Source organism: Sinocyclocheilus grahami, unplaced genomic scaffold, assembly GCF_001515645.1.
Source record: "Sinocyclocheilus grahami isolate Dianchi unplaced genomic scaffold, SAMN03320097.WGS_v1.1 scaffold9.1, whole genome shotgun sequence".
Lineage (NCBI taxonomy): Eukaryota > Metazoa > Chordata > Actinopteri > Cypriniformes > Cyprinidae > Sinocyclocheilus > Sinocyclocheilus grahami.
Window position 1 is genome coordinate 1,275,635 of NW_015505188.1, and position 21,021 is coordinate 1,296,655.

General features: G+C 36.3%; 2 protein-coding genes across 5 annotated transcripts in view; both read right to left on the minus strand.

The window, feature by feature from the left end:
• Positions 1 to 3,111: 3,111 nt before the first annotated feature.
• LOC107591821 (cytochrome P450 3A40-like) lies at positions 3,112 to 10,458 on the minus strand. Of its 2 annotated transcripts, none has more exons than XM_016281096.1 (14): positions 10,364 to 10,458; positions 10,144 to 10,263; positions 9,731 to 9,816; positions 9,365 to 9,513; positions 9,159 to 9,283; positions 8,978 to 9,062; positions 8,738 to 8,898; positions 7,371 to 7,597; positions 7,057 to 7,219; positions 6,878 to 6,942; positions 4,276 to 4,318; positions 4,096 to 4,180; positions 3,849 to 4,009; positions 3,112 to 3,194 (listed from the first exon to the last, which is right to left on the minus strand). In XM_016281096.1, the coding sequence occupies exons 1-14, from the start codon at positions 10,433 to 10,435 to the stop codon at positions 3,177 to 3,179; spliced, it is 1,560 nt and encodes a 519-aa protein (XP_016136582.1). In that variant the 5' UTR covers positions 10,436 to 10,458; the 3' UTR covers positions 3,112 to 3,176. The 2 variants fall into 2 exon arrangements, with proteins under 2 accessions (XP_016136582.1, XP_016136579.1); XM_016281093.1 differs by lacking the exon at positions 3,112 to 3,194 and adding an exon at positions 3,596 to 3,686.
• Positions 10,459 to 13,926: 3,468 nt separating this feature from the next.
• Positions 13,927 to 21,021, minus strand: part of LOC107591833 (protein sidekick-1-like) — a 368,532-nt gene continuing 361,437 nt past the window's right edge. The window contains exons 39-45 of one of the 3 annotated variants that reach the window (XM_016281108.1): positions 20,373 to 20,534; positions 20,010 to 20,135; positions 18,299 to 18,463; positions 17,585 to 17,722; positions 17,257 to 17,377; positions 15,902 to 16,034; positions 13,927 to 15,764 (exon numbers count right to left, since the gene is read on the minus strand). In XM_016281108.1, coding sequence (XP_016136594.1) covers positions 15,492 to 15,764; positions 15,902 to 16,034; positions 17,257 to 17,377; positions 17,585 to 17,722; positions 18,299 to 18,463; positions 20,010 to 20,135; positions 20,373 to 20,534 — 1,118 coding nt within the window. In that variant the 3' untranslated portion in view covers positions 13,927 to 15,491. The remainder of the gene's footprint in view (positions 15,765 to 15,901; positions 16,035 to 17,256; positions 17,378 to 17,584; positions 17,723 to 18,298; positions 18,464 to 20,009; positions 20,136 to 20,372; positions 20,535 to 21,021) is intronic. The other 2 variants (XM_016281124.1, XM_016281117.1) reach the window with 2 other exon arrangements.

Sequence of the window (21,021 nt, forward strand, 5' to 3'; positions counted from 1 at the left end):
TACAGCTGGGGTATCTATATAATTATCAGGCTATAAACTGATCTGTAAGAATCAAATATTCCAGAGACTTTGAATACTTGACCTGCCTGGCCTTCTGGATTATTTTACCAAAACTTTTTTCTAGTTATTTATTGTCCTTTATTTAACCAGATAAAAACGTTCTGAGATTAAAAATCTCTTTTACAGAAGTGACCTGGCCAAGATGCAGCACTGCTTTATCAGAAGAAGAAGAAAACTCAAAAACAGTATCAAAACACAATTAAAAACATTTACAAATGGATTCTTCCTTTAACAGCTCATTGATCAAAACTCTTTAACAATATTCTTTTGCTGTCTTTGTCATTTTAATTTGTTTCTTTTATGTTTTGATTAAAATCAGGCAATGGTTTGTTTTGCAATCTCAGAAAAGGATGTAATGAAAAATAATGAAGAATTTCTAGGTCAAAATCAAAAATTCAGCCTGTTGGGAGTTGAGTCAGCAGGAAGTGTTAAGGAAAAAAATGCTGCCGGATTTCCCATAAATGAAACGGGGAATAGTGCAGTCTTGACCTTAAAAGATTTCTAGGTACTAGGTCTGAAAAGCATTTTGGTTTACCCCAAGTTACACATTCAAATTCTCAGATGTCACAGAAAGACAAGAATATTTTTAAAGATGAAATGAGGAAAGAGGCCTTAATGTAGGATGGAATTACAGCTGGTTACACATTCAGTGCTGAGGTCAACTTTAAGATTCAAGATTTCTTTATTGTCACTATACAAGTATAGTGAAATTTGAGCAATCCTAACAGTGCAGTCACATGTAACTTAAACATCTGTAATACAAAAAAATAAAATAATAAAAAATAAAAATATATTAAAAAAGAGTGTTAAAGTGGAGGAGGAATAGGGGCCTAACCTAACTGTCTGTGGACGGCTGGTCAGAAAGTCCTTAATCCAGTGGCAGATAGAAGAGGAAAGACCTAAATCCAGCAATTTGGCTACCAGCCTATCGGGAATAACTGTATTGAACGCTGAAATATAGTCAATGAATAGTCATTATAGTCATTTGGCACTCCAAATGAAGCAAAGCTGTGTGCAAGGCAGTATTGATTAAGTCTTCCGTAGATCTATTACATCTGTATGCGAATTGATGAGGGTCAAAGGTGTCTGGGCTTTGATGTACTGCACCAGCCTCTCAAAGCACTTCATAATAACTGAGATAAGTGCAACTAGGCGGTAGTCGTTAAGGCCCCTAATGGCGGTTTTCTTCGGTAGTGGGATAATTGATGCTGACTTCAGACAGGTAGGGATGGTGACTGTTGACAGGGACGGGTTGAAAAGCTTTGTGAAGACAGCAGAGAGCTGGTCTGCGCATTCTCTGAGTACTCTTCTCATTACTCCATCTGGGCCTGCGGCCTTTCTTGGGTTAATAGCCCTGAGCACACTCCTTAACCTTTGCTGACTTCAGACAGGTAGGGATGGTGACTGTTGACAGGGACAGGTTGAAAAGCTGTGTGAAGACAGCAGAGAGCTGGTCTGCGCATTCTCTGAGTACTCTTCTCATTACTCCATCTGGGCCTGCGGCCTTTCTTGGGTTAATAGCCCTGAGCACACTCCTTAACCTGTGTTCCTGTATTGTGAATGAAGGTGCATGTCCGTTGAGGGGATAACAGTCCATGGAGAGCCCGGTGTCCTGGCTATCTCCTCCGGTATATTGTGTAACTTCTTGATTACATCGAAAACCTATGTTTAAGATATCTAAGCGACTGTAACTGTGATTCGCCAGACTGATTTGAACAGTTACGAGTAGAAAAACAAACAAAACCACAAACGAAAAGCACTGAACGGGAGAGCGTGAAGCCGCTGCGTCTATGCGCGCCGCCATTGTTAATGATGCACCAGCAGGTATTATACAGTCCCAAACTACACATTTACTTACTAATCTAACTAGCTACTCATAATTAAATAGCCTATATATGAATTCATTTATTTGATAAAGTGGGTATACAAACAATACCCCTTGAGGAGAATCTTATGCTCATTTCATTTTTTAAAAATAGTGTGTTAATATAAATGTTAAAAGTACCAAGAATAAAGGAACATTTTATAATAAATATATGAATCGGTAACTGCCAATGCTAAAAAAGCAGTTTCTTTCTCAATATCTGTTTTATAGTGGCGCTTTTCCAAGGCATGGCAGCACAATTAAGGCTGTAAGCGGCATGGAAACAAACAATATCTTCCTGTTTAGTCTTCGTTGACAACCGTAATGCAGGACACTGGATTCAGTTTTATGGGCTTTCTGGGTACAATGAATAACAAAATGACCATTTTTCACCAAAAGTATTTCTCACATGGGCACATTTTATGTGGTAAAATCATTCTGATGATATAATAGATCTTTTTATATAGAAAAGAACTTCACGTCTGCTTTACCGCTACATGAATATACACTGCATTCACTACAATGTACATATACATTATTTGTTTTGATTTTATAAAACATATACTGTAAGTATCATAAATAAAATTACAATAAATTTTTTTTAAATTAAGTATAATTAAATGTGCACAACGTTGTGTCTTTTAAAACACATTTATTACACTTCAATAAGCATTACACACATGACACAAAATGAATGAACCAGGAAGAGCTCAAGGTCCATCATGATCTTGAGCACCATAAATCACATAATGGCACACTTCTATAAAGTGTAAAAGGTGAACATAAAACGATTGAAAGAGAATTATAATTGTGTAAATATTCTAATGTGTTTCAGTCTTCATGATTAAAAATGATTACAAATGTTCTATTTATTCATAATTATATTATGTAACTTTTGCATTGCATTATTGTTTTTCCTTGCGAGATCTTGGCATAAACTTCACTGTGATGGGGACCTTTGGCTGAAAAGCGGCATTCATCTCTAGAGGGATCTGAGAGAAAAAAAAAGAGAAAATAAACAATAATTAATTAATTCAAGACACAAAGCACAGTGTCTCACATAACTCATGTATATCAATTCTAATTGATGACTGTCAGTGTACCAATCCTTGTCTCTTTAGATGTTTCCATACTGAAGTTCTGAAGCAGCTTCAAAACAAGAAGTTTCATGATCATTTGGGCAAATCTCATTACAAAGCAATTTCGAGGCCCGAGTCCAAAAGGCATGAAAGCGTACTGGTTCATCTCTGACTTACATTCTGGACTGAACCTATAGTGATATATTAGAAACAAATTCAGTTTAGCAATTCTTGCTTCAATTAAATGGTCTAAAAACAGAGTTCAGCGTTTGTAGACATAAAATTAAGTTTCAATGGAGATATAAATAAATCATTGTTGTGTAACCAAATAAGGACGTTTCCTTATACTTTATAGGCACTTATGGTTTCATAGTCCTTGCAAATTCCATATGAGAAAAAATTATTTGGTTTAGCCAGCTTAAATCTGTATAAATCACATGCTATAAGATGATAATATGTGAGAAAAATTGTGGTTGTGAAAAAAAATGATAGATGTCATGTCTGATAGATGAATCACATCACCTCTCTGGTCTGAACTCATCAGGAGACTCCCAGAGCTGCGGATCACGACACAATACATATGTAGGAATACCTCTCTAAGCGTGGTGCAGTGGGAAGGAGACGCATTGATTCATTGATGGCCATTTCCAAGTAATCCATTTTCATCAATGCATGATGGGAGTCTACATCCCCCCCCAAAAGACATGCCCGATGCATATTATGGCTTTGTTTTAAACCAATTTCCAGTTCCTTAAGTAAAACAACTGAACCCTAAACTCTAAAACTGCCTTAAAATAGTTTATTTACACAAAAACTATGAACAGAGCAGAAGCCGTTGTTCTCACATCAGGAGGGAAGTTTGTGTCAACCTCCTCAACCAGCTTTTCCAGGCAGTCTGGATTAGTTGCAAGATTATAGAGGAGGTAAGTGAGTGTGGTGCTTGTCATCTCATAACCTCCGAGAATGAAAACAAGGGATTGGGAGAGAATCTCGTGATCTGTAAGTCCTATTAAATTCACAAAACCACATATTTGACAACAAGTTCCATTTGAAATGAAAGAGTCGATAATGTGTAAATTCTATCTCTCAAACCTTTTGCTGGTTGCTCACTTGTGTCCTCAAAATGATCACCAGGTATTTGATTTTGGAGCATGAGCTTGAGAAAATTTACCCGACCCTGATTAAAAACACAGAGAAGCATCAAAATCATTGCCAGGTCTAAATGACAGTGTGAGTGACAGTAGATGAAAAGTGATATAGTGACAAACATACATCTGATTCCTTGTTGTGCTCGTCCTTATTCTTTTTCAGGGCACTGTAGAAAAAATCCATAGATGACTTTGAAAAAAAGAGTAACCCCATTTTCTTCAAAAGAATTACAATGGAGGGAAACAAAACTGAAATAAAAAAATTAGTTTCTTTTTTCATTATTTCTGTTCATTTTCCAATATTATTATACAAACAATAACATACATATTAGCAGAAAGAGTGGATTGAACATATTAAACTGGATAAACGTCTTGACATTGGTAACAAAAGGATCATCTGCGTTGTTTATGGAGTCAATGTCAACACTAAAAGAGGAGTTGGTGACCACATCCAAACTGTATGGACCCACAACTTTTTATAAAATAAAAAGTGTTTTCTTATTAAATACATAATATACAGCAAGTCATTATTTACATATCATTACTTTGTCATCTGCAATAATATTATACACCTTTAGTAATTAATTAAATGAATGTGGTTTCCATTTATACACAGAAACCACTAATATCATATATTGGATATGAGTGTTAAATCAAATCTTTAGTATTTAACTTTTAAATTTAATCTTTTTAGTATAAAACTTTCTCAACTGATGCAGCTCTCTCCGGTGAATTTTAAGTATGTACAGAGGGTGCTACAGGTTTATGTATGTTATTGGTTGTTTCAGACGTCTGTTGAAAACCTGCCTATCACATTTATTGATACGTAGTGTTGTGGGCGTTGCATTATAACAGCCCTTTGTTACATTCATCAGTGAGACAGAATAACCATCTTTCCTCACATGTATTAAATTCTGTAGGTATTTTGTATCTCTGGTTTTGCTACTAATAGGAATTTAAAATGAGGGAATATATCTGTTAATAAAAATAACAATTGGTCCCTCGATATCTCTTTGCCGCCTTGAAATCTTCTCAGTCTCTTAAAGTGTAAATACGGCCGGGAAGCAAGAAAACACACATTCAAATGTATTCTCAATACTTCAATTTATTCATAGATACAAAGATATTATATAGGCATGTCGAGGGGAGTTTCACCCTCTTAACCAATAAGGATATGAATGACGTACACATATAGGATCTTTGGCCAAGAACATGTGTTTATATAAAATGGCCACATGTACAGAAGAACATGGACATATTAGGAATAGACTTTTAGCGAAGGCTGAGGCACTCTTCTTCAGAGTTCCTCACGAACTTCTTTACCCTTTTAGTCCTAGCATTCATCTCCTTATTTGGGCATTTAAACCAAGAAAAACGAATGTATACATTTGCACATGCATACCTCGCATATGAGTAAGAGATATTTAAAACATAATACGAGAGAGAGAGAGAGAAACAGATAGAGGAGGGGTGAGGCGTATCTGGAAAAATTTCTTAAAAAGACAGAGAGTGTTTTCTAACAATATCTAAAAGTCCAGAACAATGGTTTACAAGCGGTTTACAAATAATATTACAGATGAGGGGTCGGTTTGTCACACAGTAGAGTTCCCTAGCAGCTGTTTTGGAAGCTGATTTCTAATGTCTAGTTCATTTTTTTAACCAGCCCTCAAAACTAAAATACCTGCATCATCATATTTCTGCAATAACAACGGGGTAACAAATAAACAGAAGAAAACCACGCTAGCTTTCATATATAACAGATAGAGGAGGGGTGAGGCGTATCTGGAACAATTTCTTAAAAAGACAGAGTGTTTTCTAACAATATCTAAAAGTCCAGAACAATGGTTTACAAGCGGTTTACAAATAATATTACAGATGAGGGGTCGGTTTGTCACACAGTAGAGTTCCCTAGCAGCTGTTTTGGAAGCTGATTTCTAATGTCTAGTTCATTTTTTTAACCAGCCCTCAAAACTAAAATACCTGCATCATCATATTTCTGCAATAACAACGGGGTAACAAATAAACAGAAGAAAACCACGCTAGCTTTCATATATGAACCAACTATATAATAAAGGTATATCTGAACAGACAAGTTAAACAGCATTCAGGTTAAGGGTGTTAATGTCAGGTCTCAAAATACAGTTTATTAATTTATGCAGTTTATCAATTACTTGTAATCTATCTATCTATCTACTGTATGTTACATTTGGCTGTTTCATCAAATGTTGTTTTGCAATTGTTTTACTTTCTGGCTTAAATTTCTTTCTTGTTTGAATTTTTACATTTTAAAGTCTTTCACTGCAGATGCAAACAAACTCTGATATTTTACATTTATACTCATAGTCAAAAGCAAAAAGTGAAGACATTTTTTAGATACCATGTTCATGACCAGCATGTATTAGATCTCAAATCAGATGTCTGTTATGATGTCTGTTCTCCAACAACATTTTTTTTTAAATTCTGTTGTTATTAAAGTACATGATCCTGTCTCGCACAGCTACAATAATAACACTTTACATTGCATTCATTGCTTATATGTTATATAATTAAACATACACAGCCCAGGCCCAGCAAACCATCAGCACTGTAAATCCAAAAATATGGTGAAAAAGGTGAATAATAATAAAAAGAGTAATTTTATAAATGCTATATAACATAGTATCAAATCTTCTACACAATTATATTGAAATATTCAGCATTTTAATTATTCTTTTGCCTTGCAAGACCTTGGTATAAACTTCAGTGTGATGGGAACCTTCGGCTGAAAAATTGCATTCAGCTCTAGAGGGATCTGAAAATAAAAGAAAATAAAGAATATGCCTTTATAAATTCCCATTTAATTAAGAGACAAAATATAGTCTGTTTCACGTAACTAATGTACTATGTACTGATGAAATGTACCAACCTGTGTCTCTTTACATGTTTCCATACTGAAGTTCTGAAGCAGCTTCAAAACAAGAAGTTTCATGATCATTTGGGCGAATCTCATTCCAATGCAATTTCGAGGCCCGAGTCCAAAAGGCATGAAACCGTATTGGTTCATCTCTGACTTACTTTCTGGGCTGAATCTGTAAAAAATATTAGAGACACCTAAAGTTGAGCCATTTTTGTCTCAAACATTTTAATTTACATGTTATGTGTGAGAAAAATTGAAGTGAGAAAAATTGTGGCAGTGCACAAAATGCTCAGAAAGCATCAGTGTCTGATGAATCACATCACCTCTCTGGTCTGAACTCATCAGGAGACTCCCAGAGCTGCGGATCATGACACAATACATATGTAGGAATTCCAACCAGAGTGTCCTTTGGTATGGTCACCCCATTGAGCTCCACAGTTTTCTTACAGACCCTCTCTAAGCGTGGTGCAGTGGGAAGGAGACGCATTGATTCGTTGATGGCCATTTCCAAGTAATCCATTTTCATCAATGCATCATATGTGATGGGAGTCTGGAGAATCAAAAAACAAGACATGTTGCATACATATATTATGGCTTTATTTTAAACCTACTTGCTGTTCCTTAAGTAAAGCAACTGAACACTAAACTTTAAAACTGCCTTAAAGGAATAGTTTGCCCAAAAATTAAACTTTACTGAGGCCATCCAAGATGTAGATGATTTTGTTTCTTCATGAGAACAGATTTGGATAAATTTAGCATTACATCAGTTGCTCACCAATGAGAGTCCAAACAGCTGATTAAAACATCACAATAATTCACACGACTCCAGCCCATCAATTAACATCTTGTGAAGTGAAAAGCCATGTTATTAAGAAACACATCCAACATTAAGGCATTTAAACTTAAAATCATTGCTTCTGGTCAAAATACAAGGCCTGAATCCATAATAACGTTTCCTCCAGTGAAAAAGTTCATCCTCTGTTGTCCTCTCACATCAAAATCCAACCAACATATTTGTTTAGAACAGTTTTGGACTGTTTTATCTTATAAATGGTGCTTGATCTGTGCATAACTCTCTTCTGATTCAGATGAGACACCTTTTTACTGGAGAAAACAATATTATTGTTAGAGGACTTGTATTTTAGCTGGAAGCAAGAGTTTGGTTAAAACTTGTTTATTACAAACACGCAGCTTTTCACCATTTATAAGAGAAAACAGTCAAAATCTGTTCTAATAATAACAAATATGTTTGTTGGATTTTGATGTGAGAATACAACAGGGGATGGACTTCTTCACTGGAGGAAGTCTTTTATTATGGATTCAGGCCTTGTATTTTGACCAGAAGTAATGATTTAAAGTCGAAATGCCTTAATGGTGGATGTGTTTCTTAATAATGTGGCTTTTCACTTCACAAGACATTAATTGATGGACTGGAGTTATGTGGATTACTAGTGGATTATTGCGATGTTTTAATCAGCTGTTTGGACTCTCATTCTGACGGCACCCATTCACTGCAGAGGATCCATTAGTGACCAAGTGATGTTATGCTAAATTTCTCCAAATCTGTTCTGATGAAGCAACAAACTCATCTACAGTATATCTTTAATTGCCTGATTTTTGGGTGAACTATTCCTTTAAAATAGATTTTCTACACAAAAACTATGAACAGAGCAGAAGCCAGTTTGCTCACATCAGAAGGGAAGTTTGTGTCAATCTCCACAACCAGCTTTTCCAGGCAGTCTGGATTAGTTGCAAGATTATAGAGGAGGTAAGTGAGAGTGGTGCTTGTCGTCTCATAACCTCCGAGAATGAAAACGAAGGACTGGGAGAGAATCTCATGGTCTGTTAGTCCTATTAAATTCATAAAAACACCATAGTCACATTTGAAATGAAAGAGTCTATTGTGTAAATTCTGTACAGTCTCTCAAACCTTTTACTGGTTGGTCACTTGTGTCTTCAAACTTTTCATCAGGTATTTGATTCTGGATCATGAGTTTGAGAAAGTCCACCCGACCCTAATTAAAAACAAAAAAAGTCATAAGCTACGGCAGTATCAACATCTCTGCAAAATCTGGAGCTGTAGCTAAAGTAAGAAATAGTGGAAAACATACATTTGATTCCTTGTTGTGCTCGTCCTTAATCTTTCTCAGGACATTGTAGAAAAAGTCCACAGACGACCTTGAAAAAAGACTTATACCCATTTTCCCCAAAAGATTTGCAACGGAAGGAAATAAAGCTGAAAAAAATCAAATAAAATCAGATCTCAAAACAAACAAATCAAAACAAATAATTTATTTTAATTATAAAAATGACATACTTAAAATCAGAATGAGAGGACTGAACAGACTGAACTTGAAAAACTTCTTGACATTGGTAACGAAAGGATCATCTGCATTGTTTATGGAGTCGATATCAACACTGAAAGAGGAGCTGGTGACCACATCCAAACTGTATGGAGCCACAACTCTGGAATAATAATAGTGTTTGTTTCTACTTTGATATATTATATAGTGATAATTTACATATCATGACTTTCTAACAAAGCCAATGTCATCTACAATAATCACAGACCTTCATTAATAAATTCAATTAATTTTATGTGGTTTTATACATAGAAATCGACTGCAGTAAATACTTCAGCAATGTTCTTTATGTTTTGTTTAAGGACAGATGTCACACATACTCTTTTACTTTAACTGGCTGCTCGTGGTCTCTCTTTTGCATATTTTTAATAAAACGATCTGCATGCGTCACAGCTATGGGAAATATCTGAAACATATTTAGAAATAAGAGTTAGTTACATAAGTGTCAGAGAACAACAAGCAGAGCATAAAATAACATAAACCTAAATATTACATACAAGTTTTTATATAGAAGTAGAGAATACTGAGAGACTAGACGCCAATATCTGAAACAGCTCATATTAAAGGGACAGTTCACAGCTCTAAGTTTGTTTCAAATCTGTGTAACAACTTCACAATATCTTATTTTTTCATACAGAGAATAAAAAAAGTCATTCATTTATTTTGAACAACATCAGAGATAACAGAATTTTTATGTTTGGGTGTACTATCATTTTAAGGGCCTTTACTGTACCTCCTTCAGTCGACCACTTGTGAAATATGGAGAGAGTGAACTCCGGATTCTCTTCCATCTTTCATCTTTAACTACAGTTATTCCATCAGCAAAGGGGCCAGCAAGGCCTGCATTTGTTTCCTGTACAAATTACAAAATGATTATGTTTACTGGAGCATAAAGAAATCCTCAGCTTCCTGCCATTATCACACTTTCTGTCCAACTTTGAAGGTGAGCTTACCCTTCTGTTAGTGAAGGTAGAATAACATTCTTTCACCATAATTGCTTTGATCATTTCCAGGTCAGTAACCATTAATATTGGGAGCCTTCCATCATAGATCCTGAGCAATGAAAGGAAAATCGATCAATTTGCAGTCACAGTGATTCAGGCAAATACCTACGATACCATTCAAAAGTTTAGTCAATACATTTTTTTATTGACACTTCTATTTAACAAGGATGCTTCTTTTGAGCTTTCTATTCAAAGAATCCTGACAAAAAAGTAAAAAATAATTCAGCAGAACAACTGTTTTCAACATTGACACATGATTGTCGCATGCTATGCTGATTTGCTGCTCAAGAAACATTAGCAAATCAGCATATTAGAATGATTTCTGAAGAATCATGAGAAACTGAAGACTGGAGTAATGATGCTGAAAATTCAGCTTTACCATCACAGAAATAAATTACATTTTAAAATATATTAACATAGAATGCAAGTATTTCAAATACAATATAATAAAATTTCACAATATTACAGCTTTTACTGTAAAATAATTGCAGCCTTGGTGAGCATAAAAGACTTCATTAAAAACAAAACAAAACATTAAAAACCTAAAAAAATCTCAGACTTTTAAATGACCTGTTGTGATCCAGTGTTGGGGGTAACTCATTACAAGTAATGCGAGTTACGTAATCAGATTACTTTTTTTCAAGTAACTAGTAAACTAACGCATTACTTTTTTAATTTACAAGAAAATATCGGAGTTACTTTGCCGGCGGCTTGCAGCAACCACATGTGACGACTCCGGGCTGGACTCCGCTTCTTCCACGGTGAAAGCCGATCCGGCGATCCACAGAGCAAAGTTGTAGTATTTCCTCAGCAACCAGCACGGATCAGCTCCAGGCATGACGAAGCAGATATCGTCCTCTTTTGGAAGACCAAACAAAGTAGTTTCGCTTTCACAACGAAGCACACAGCGTCTTTACAACATGGCGGCGGCAACAACAAAACTACAGCAAGAATAAAAGTTACGCCTTCTTTCTTTGTGTGAACATTTGGGCGGCGTTATGCAAATCTTCCCACAGAGCGACATAGATATGTGGGGGCGTGTTAGAACAAGTCATTTTAGGTAGGTGTGGCTGACTCTTAACTTTTATAAAGAATATCTCTTTGGATTTGAGACTTTAGTCTTTTCAACTTTACAGATCTTCTTTATGCACCAAGAGCTTGTAACACTCCAAAGAGAACGGAAAAATTTAAATCGCATCATATGACCCCTTTAATACACACTGATGCTGTTGGTTTGCATTTATTTTCACCAGACGACGCATGATCCGGAAGTAGGCGTGGTTTACAGGTGAACATGACGACCAAATAAGGTATTAAACGACAGGTTATTATAGCTTAATATTTTTACGTGTCCAGTGAGTTATTTGCGTTAACTGCAAGCAGTAGCCAACAGAGGTGACGTAAGTCTTAAAAGTTATTCCTTTGTTAAGAAACATACATAAAAAACGACGACAGACACAAACAACCGAAACCAAGTTCATCCTAGAGTGTCAAATAGAGTAGCACATCGATTTTACTCACCTTAGAAAACAGTAAAGCCCCTTAAATCTGCGACTTCATAAAACACACTTCCTCTGTGTTCTGTTGCACAATAACATAGGTACGTCCTTTCATTGCATTTTAAATGTTCATAGTGACACCCATTGGACAAAAAGTGTAACTGAGTCTTATTTTATATATAGCATTTATGATTACATGATTTTATAAGCCGCGAATGGATGCTTAATATGTTCCAGTGCCGTCGGAAATTAAATAAATATATAAAAATCCCATGTCAAATGTTTATGAATGCTGATCCGAGAACAAATTAAAGAACTTTTTTTTTTTAGTTCCATGTTTTTAATTATACAAAGGTAATTCATATTGGTGCTAGTTTGTATTGGTTTCAATGTCCAGTAGTAGTAGTAGTAGTATACTTTATTGTCCTCAAGAGGACAATTGTTATGGACTACATGTTGCTGCAGACATACAATAAACATATAAAAACTAAATTAAATAAAATCATGAAAATAAAATCAAGATGAACTCTTGTTGTACAACCGCACCGATACAGGTACAAAGGAATTCTTATATCGATTTAACTTACACATTGGGATTCTATATCTTCTACCTGAGGGAAGTAGTTCATATTGTAAATACAAGAAATGAGTTTGATCACCAAGAATCCTCTCTACCTGATTAAGAACACATTCCTCATATAAAACTTGAAGGTTAAAATGTTCATCATGCCCAACAATTCTCCATGCTGTCAATAACAGGTGCATCAACTTAGATTTAAACTGTACTGATAGGTTACCAAACCACACTGTGATACCATACCTAACAATACTTTATAAAACAGCAGCATAAGATTCTTGTTTACTCCATAGAGACGTAACCTACGTAAGAAATACAATCTCTGTTGTAGTCGAGTGCAAACCCATTCAATGTGTGTTTTCCATATAAGTGAACTATCTATATAAACACCCAAGTACTTATAGGTCTGTGACTGAATAATATTATGATCATGTATAACCACTTGGCGATGGTCACCTATACATTTTGGATCAAATACAATCTCTTTCGTTTTCTTTGTGTTTATTATTAGCTCATTTTTATCACACCAGTCAACAAACTGACTTATCTCTGACTGGTAAATGGTGCTAATATTGTCATGCACATGGAGCAGACTTAGTATGGCTGTGTCATCTGAATATTTAAAAATAAAATTTTGTGAATGCCTACTTAAGCATTCATTTGTAAAAAGTGTAAAAAGAATAGGTGAACTGACGCAGCCTTGTGGAACACCTGTACTACTACTCTTTTGATATGAAAGAAGATTATTTACCTTTACACATTGAATTCTATCTATTAAAAAAGAATAGTACCACTTAATAATACATGGGTTTACACTCAGCTGCTTCATTTGATCAATTAACAAATGCGGATGAATCGTGTTAAAAGCAGAGCTAAAATCAACAAACAGTAACCGAGCATAAGCTTTAGGATCTTCTAAATGCTTCAAAATCAAGTGCATAATGCTGTTAATAGCATCTTCAGTTCCTCTCCCTTGTCTATAGGCAAACTGTAAGGGATCTAGATTACTAGCAACCTCTGCTTTCAACATAGATACAACACACTTTTCAAAACATTTCATAATCACAGATGTTAATGCAACCGGTCTAAAATCATTATTCTCTAAAGGCCTAGGTATCTTAGGAACAGGTATAATCAATGTTCTTTTCCACAAACTGGGAACAATGCCTGAATCCAAAGATTGTTGAAATATAGGAAGCCAAGCTGGAGTCAATTCACACACAACAACACAACAATATAGGGAGAAATTCCATCCGGGCACATTAACATTATATTTTTATATAGCTTTTTGGGTGAACACAAAAACCACATTAGCTTACATTCAGACCAGAGAACTGAAAGGCTAAATGTTGATTTTAGGATAATGATGTTGCTCATAGATGTCAGGTCAGTCCAAGTTGTCATATTTATACATAATAATTTTTTTTTTGCACGTTTATTGTTGTTTTTCCATTACCTTTTCATTTATCTTTTTCATGAATTGTTACAGTTTAGTTTAAATTGTGCTCAAAAAAGGTCATATTATGTACATTATACTTCACACCTTTCTCCTTTATTCAAATTGTTGCAACAACAAAAACTGTCCATAGATTCCCCAACATTCAGCCAACAGGCAGGACAGTGATACAAAATACAGCAACGGTCTATTCTGATAAAAGTGATCATTTGATTAAATGCCTTCCAGAATCTTTTTTTTTTTTCTGTCATGATTTAGTGTGCATGTTGACGTAATATCAAGAAGACATTGTAGTTGGAGGCATTTAAGTGAACAGCAAACATTTAATTTATCATAAAAAAATCTTTACTTCATGAGCGTCCATGACATACACTTGTGCTAAAACAGTTGGTGGAATTGAAACAAACATTTTCATAACAGTACACTCTTGTTTGATTACTATACTTGTTGTGTTGGCATTTTCAAGAACTGCAAAAATTCATATTTCTTGTGAAAGTACAACAGAACTACTGTACGTCACTTCTGAAGAACACTACGGTGAACAAAATTCATACAAATTAATTCTAAAACTGCACTGTAAAATGACACTTTTTTTTACAAGCCTGTAAAAAAGCAAGTATTCGATCAAAAGAAGGAAACTGAAATATTTATGGCTCAAAAGTGCAGAACATATGTGCAAAGCAACTGCATACTGATCTCCTCACATACAATTCATACAATTGTTCATTAAATAATTTCAAGTGAGTGTTTGCAGTTCCTAAGCGAGGCCAAACAGACAGGAACAAAAGAAAAAGAGCAAAAGTGCAAAAAAACAACAAAAAACTTGATCGTTGATATGTGTGAGAATAAGCAATGGCACAAATCACAACACATCTGGCACTGTCTCACTGTCTGATTACACAGAGGCAGGGAACCAGAGCTGTCTGGCTTCTTCTAACAGCCTCCGTAGGTTTTCTTGCTGGTGAGTCTATAGAGAATATACTGAAAACAACCGTGCTTCATTATCCAGGCCGTGTAAACACGAATCAAATCCATTTACATTTCATGACCTTTACGATCTTGAGTGCAACATGTATATATAGCGACAATGACAGTGAGATGAGATTATTCAGACAAGAGTATACAGTAATTACAGCGTGTTTTTCATTTAGCTTTTTCCTTATGTTCTTTTTTATGTGGTAAGGGCAGGGATGTTCAGTGTGAATATATGCCGCTCTTTAGAGAGGGAATGTCTCGTTTTCTGTTGCGTCCTGCTTATTAAAACCACAGACATTTATGCATCTTTCACAACCAAGGCAGCAAACAGGAGGGACATTAAAAGTAACTCTGATTAGTCTTCGGTATTGACGTATAAAAATCATTTTTTCTCCCCTTAATAATGATCACGATCACTAATCAAGTACATTCAGGATCCAGCAACTCGATGAGTGGTCACATGTGATGTCTCTTGTAGTGCTCGTGGTGATAGTACTGTGCGAAACCAGAGAATTTCCTCTGCAACTATGTTGTCCGAGCCGCAAAGAGGGGTCCGGGTCCTCTTGTATGTCACACGAACGAGGAGAACCCTGTGAGGGGAGTCCGTGAGCCTGGTGCGGGCTGGCCGGTGGGGGTGTAGACCCCGCCAACACTGTGCTGCGTGACCACTGTCTGATAGTAGGACTCGGTGTCCCCGCTGGCACTTTCATCGTAGGAACAGGCCAGCGTCTGCTTCAGCCCCTTCTGCTGCCGCTTCCACGAGTTGAAGTATGACGGGTCGCTCATGTAGTGATTCACGAACGAGTGTTTGATCGGCTCCTCTTCGCACTCGCTGTCTGTGGCCTGATCATGGAAATATGAGAGGGGAAATCACACATTTGGAAGATTTATGTTGCGATATGCTGTACTGTATATGTAAGAGATAATGTACAGCCAGCTGGTCAAAGTAAACCACAATAGAGTGAACATGTGTCACTCACCTCAGACTCGGACATCTCTGCAGGCCTCTCTGTCAGCGCGGTGCTCTCTGTGGAAACCATGCCGTTGTAGTTGCTACAGATGTCTTCGTCGGAATACCGCAGTCCGGCTGGATTGGGTCGGGGAGGGGACCTGCTTGAAGAGAAAAGGAAGTGGTAAGGGCATATGTGACGCCAGCCAATCAAAAACTTTCTCTGTTGTGCATCTTTGTTTGCCTACCTCCCTTCATCCTAACCCTAAGTGATACTAAAGCAACTTATAAGTTTGGCAAAATTTTGTAGACAAAAATGATCTATTATCAATAGTGTTTCAATGTATAAAGCACAGCTCACACATAAGTCACTTTCAAACCAAGCAGCTTTCTGTTGGTCAGTGTGGCAACAGACTCATTATCTACTTTTATGCTCCACAGAAGAAAGTAAGTCATACAGGTTTGGAACGGGATGACAGTGAGTAAATGATGACAAAATGTTTATTTTTGAGTAGTTGATTTAGAAAATGTGTAGCTTATCTTATTTAATCAGTCCTAATGAAGCCCTGTGTAATTTAGCTGGTTTCAGATTCACCCAATCCCAATCAGACACATTTATTAGGGGGCATTTATATATGACACATTCTTGCATTCAAAAGCAGCTCAGCAGAATGTAACAAAATGGAGCTTATTTAGCTACAATGTTAAGTTTATAGAGTCCTAACAACCATAGGCATTGAGGGAGACACATCCCACAATAATCAGATCTGGCTAAATTGTCCATCACAACATTTTATATTCTTGATGCTCTACTGCACTCCATTAGGCAAGGCTCTGTATGTTGTTAAGATGAAAACTGCACTCATTAATGTCTTACAGTGCTTGTCAATGTTAAAATGTTGGAGATGTTTGGCCGATCAAATCAAAGAAGGCAGGCCTTACTGACCACAGAAGCAGAACAATGATTCATGATTGAGATGTTAAACAGCCGACAGTCATTTCCAGAGATACAAACCACAACCACAACTTTTTTTTGTCAAACTTTGCTGTTTTGAATTGAAAATATTATAGCATATAATTTGTGTAATGTAAATCATAGTTTAATATGACGAGACAATAAATTTGGAGCTGTTTTTAGTCAACTGGGCATAAGTTCTCCATAATTTGATAAAATACAGTGGATCATTTAATGAAATCTACAATAAGCCTAAACGGAAAGGAGGAATGTTTAGTGACCTCATTTAAAGGCACAGCATTATATCAACACATTTAGTGGCTGGTTAAACTCTTTTTTATGAAATACCACAAAACTGGCATAACCGTATTGTGAATTTGCCACCACAGAGTTATCAGATGATGCATACATAAGCTGCATTGTTACAGTACCTGGTGCCATTCTTCCTCAAGAAAACACCCTTGACATGAACGGGCCTGCTGTTGAGCTCTAGAGCCGTGAAGCCTCCATTGTCCAGAGTGACCGTCTCCTCCACCGTGGACACAGCTTTACCTACAGCAGTCAGCATATCATCATCACAGCAAAAACATCACCTGGGTCAAACTTTAATCACTGTTTGCCGGACGGCGTGCTAGTCTGAGTGGGCGGACATGTTTATCTGGATGAATATGTATGCAAATTTTTCAGCACATAATGATTATGTGAGGGAGGATGGATGGATGTGTCATGAGAAAGCTGAAGAGGTTTAGTCCAGGTCACCTGTTCCACAGCTCTTGTACTTTCTGTTCTGTCCGTGCAAGACGAGACCAAAAACCACCAGCAACAGCAGAATCAGACAACACAACGCCAACACGACGAGAAACCACCACTCCTCATAAAACGGGGTGTCTAGTTGACCTGTTTATGACAAAGAAAAATGAAATATAAAGATAAGACATACAGAAATGTGTAGATTGTTGACATTTGACAAAACTTGCTGGCAAAAGTGCTGTGGGTGATTGCCAGGGTGTTGCTATGGGTGGTTTCTTTGAGGATTTAAGACTGGAATACTCCATGTGACTTTTACTTGGGTGGCTTTCACACTGGGCTTGTTTGCTGTGGTTCGAACCCGAGTGCGATTGTTCCCGGCACCCCCCGCAGCGTTGGTCTGGTTTCACACTCTCTTCTCAGCTACACATATTCATTTTATAGCCATATACTCTTACTAAATGTCTACAATTATTTAACTTGTGTATTTTTATTTCTCCTACCAAATCTTAGCAGAAACATGACGAAGTTCATTTGTAAACAAAGCATGTCTGAAAGCTCCATTGAAAGAGCAGCTTTTTCAGAAGGACATGGTATGAACAGTTCATGTGGGTGTAAAAGTCACATTAGAGCTAAATAATATCAACAGTAACTGATGCAACACCCTGTCAAAATCTCTTTGATGACTCATCTCAGTACAGGAGGCCACCAAGAGGGTGTAATTACCTGACATGGCAGCAGAGGGCACACTCGGCTCGCCGTAGCCGAACTCGTTGATGGCCAGCACTCTGAATTGGTAGCTGATACCCTGCCGCAGGCGGTCTAGACTCACTGAGTGAGAGGTGCTGGTGGGAGGCAAGTGCCGCACAAATGTATCCCACATCCCTTCATCTGCGGAGAGCAAGGTCACTTCCAGTGAAAATGTCATCATGCACTTGGAAGCACTAAGTTCATTACTGTGTCCCATTTCACTTAGCAGATGCTGACATCAAGAGCAGCTAGCAGCTGTTTCATTGCCTGACAAGCAATGATGTTCAAATGTGAATCAAACCATGATGATGTGGAAAGGGCAGTTATATGAATGTATCCCAGCAACAACGGCAAGTAAATGATCAGTAGATTATTTCAGACCAGCAATTAGGTTCCTAAATTAACACTCATCAAATGCCAAATGCGAGTAGAAATTAGTTTTGTCTGATAACTTTTCTAGGAACTGCAACATTACATGGCTTGACAAAATGAATAAAACTTGCAGTGATCTTGTGGATTCTGAGGCTCATCAAGGATGACTATTTTTTCTCTCGATAACTCTTTCTGTATAACACGTGGGAACACATAAACTGCTAAAATGAAATATACGTTGAACAAAATTACAATCTGTCAATGTGCGTCAGGTGCAGTTTATTGGATTGGAGTGATATGATGCCATGCACAAAAAACAAACAAACAAAAAAAACAAATCCACATGATTCCTGTCAAAATCTAAAATCTAATGATGCTATATGAAAATAATCTCCAAATACAGTATATTTAAAACTGTTAACAAGAAGGAAAAGTAAAAACAATATGATAAAAACAAACAAACAGTATATTAGAAATATTTACATAATAGTTTTTATTAATATTTTGAATGTTTTTTATATTTTCACTTTAAGTTTTAAACCGAATTTTAAACTAAATTTTTTTTGTTGACATTTTTATATTTTTTGGCAACACTTTACAATAAGGTTCCATTAGTTAATGTTAGTTATTGTTTTAACTAACATGAACAAACAATGAACAATACATTTATTACAGTATTTATTAATCTTTGTTAGTGTTAGTTCAATAAAATACAGTTGTTTATTGTTAGTTCATGTTAATTCACAGTGCATTATCTAATGTTAACAAGCACAACCTTTTATTTTAAACTAATGTTAACTAATGCACCTTATTGTAAAGTCTTACCTTTTTTGTTAATATTTCCATTTAGCCTTAATTTAGTTTTATTGCCGTTTCAATTTTATTTACTGAATTCTTTATTTCAGTTAGTTGCCATATTTTTTTGCTTTTTAAGTTTAAGTTTCTCATCTAATATTTATATTATATGTTTTAGTTTCTGATAAAAACGCTAGTCGATTGAACTTTTAATTAGTCAAACTCAATTTATGAATTTTCAGGGGTTTCAACCTGGTTGGTGTGTGAAAAACTTTGGCATTTAAGTTTGATTTAAATTCAAGTTTGATTTTAAAATGAAATATCTAAAATATTTATAGTGAATGTTCAATAAATTATTGAATGTATTAATAAAAACAATCCCATTTTATAATAATATAACTTAACAGTTGCCACCTAAAATAATGATTACATTAACTTGGTAGTACTAATATGTAGTCAGTTTTCTCATTCAGAAAATAAATAAACACACACATAAATAAATGAGTTTTGAGCGATGTACCTGATGGGCGTGCTTCAATCACATAGCCAGTCACATGTTCTGCTCCTGTATCTCCTGGTGTCCAATGGATGTTAAGCATGGATCCTGTCTTTGTGATTGACATTTCTACAGGAGATCCAGGAGACCCTAAACAGAGAGGAGAGCGTGCAGTGAACTGAGAAGAACAGGCGAGCGATCCGACCCTTGTGAGTGAAGATCTAAAGCTAAACCAAACGCCTACACCACTGTGAGATATTGATCCACCCAGGTGTTTTTTCACAGCTTGGATTTCTGACACCTCTCGCTGAGGAGTGGGGAATGTAAGCTGTGCTCAGCGACTCTGAGAGTTTTCCTGATCTGTTTTTATTTGGTTGTGTAGCTCACCTTTGACAGGACCCGCTGTGATGTTGGCCTCTGCCTCAGGCCCGTAAGCAATAGTTTTGGCCTGTACGCGGAAGCAATAGGTCACGCCCTTGGTCAGGTCACGCACCTTCAGCCAGCGCTGCCAGCTGCCACGGATATCCACTGTTACCACTTTAGTCACACCTAATATGCACATATTCAAACAAACGCTACAATGCTACAGCATCTTCCTACCTAAGAACAGCAAGTCAAAATCAATTACTCCAGCTATGTTGACATTAATATTATTAAAGTCAGCTATTTTCTGCTTCTGGCTTTGAGACAACTTAACACAGAGCCATGGAAAAAATAACAAGAAAATTAGTTTTATATACAGTGGGGCAAAAAAGTATTAAGTCAGCCACCAATTGTGCAAGTTCTCCCACGTAAAAAGATGAGAGAGGCCTGTAATTTTCATCATAGGTATACCTCAACTATGAGAGACAAAATGAGAAAAGAAAATCACATTGTAGGATTTTTAAAGAATTAATTGGTAAATTCCTCGGTAAAATAAGTATTTGGTCACCTACAAACAAGCAAGATTTCTGGCTCTCACAGACCTGTAACTTCTTCTTTAAGAGGCTCCTCTGTCCTCCACTTGTTACCTGTATTAATGGCATCTGTTTGAACT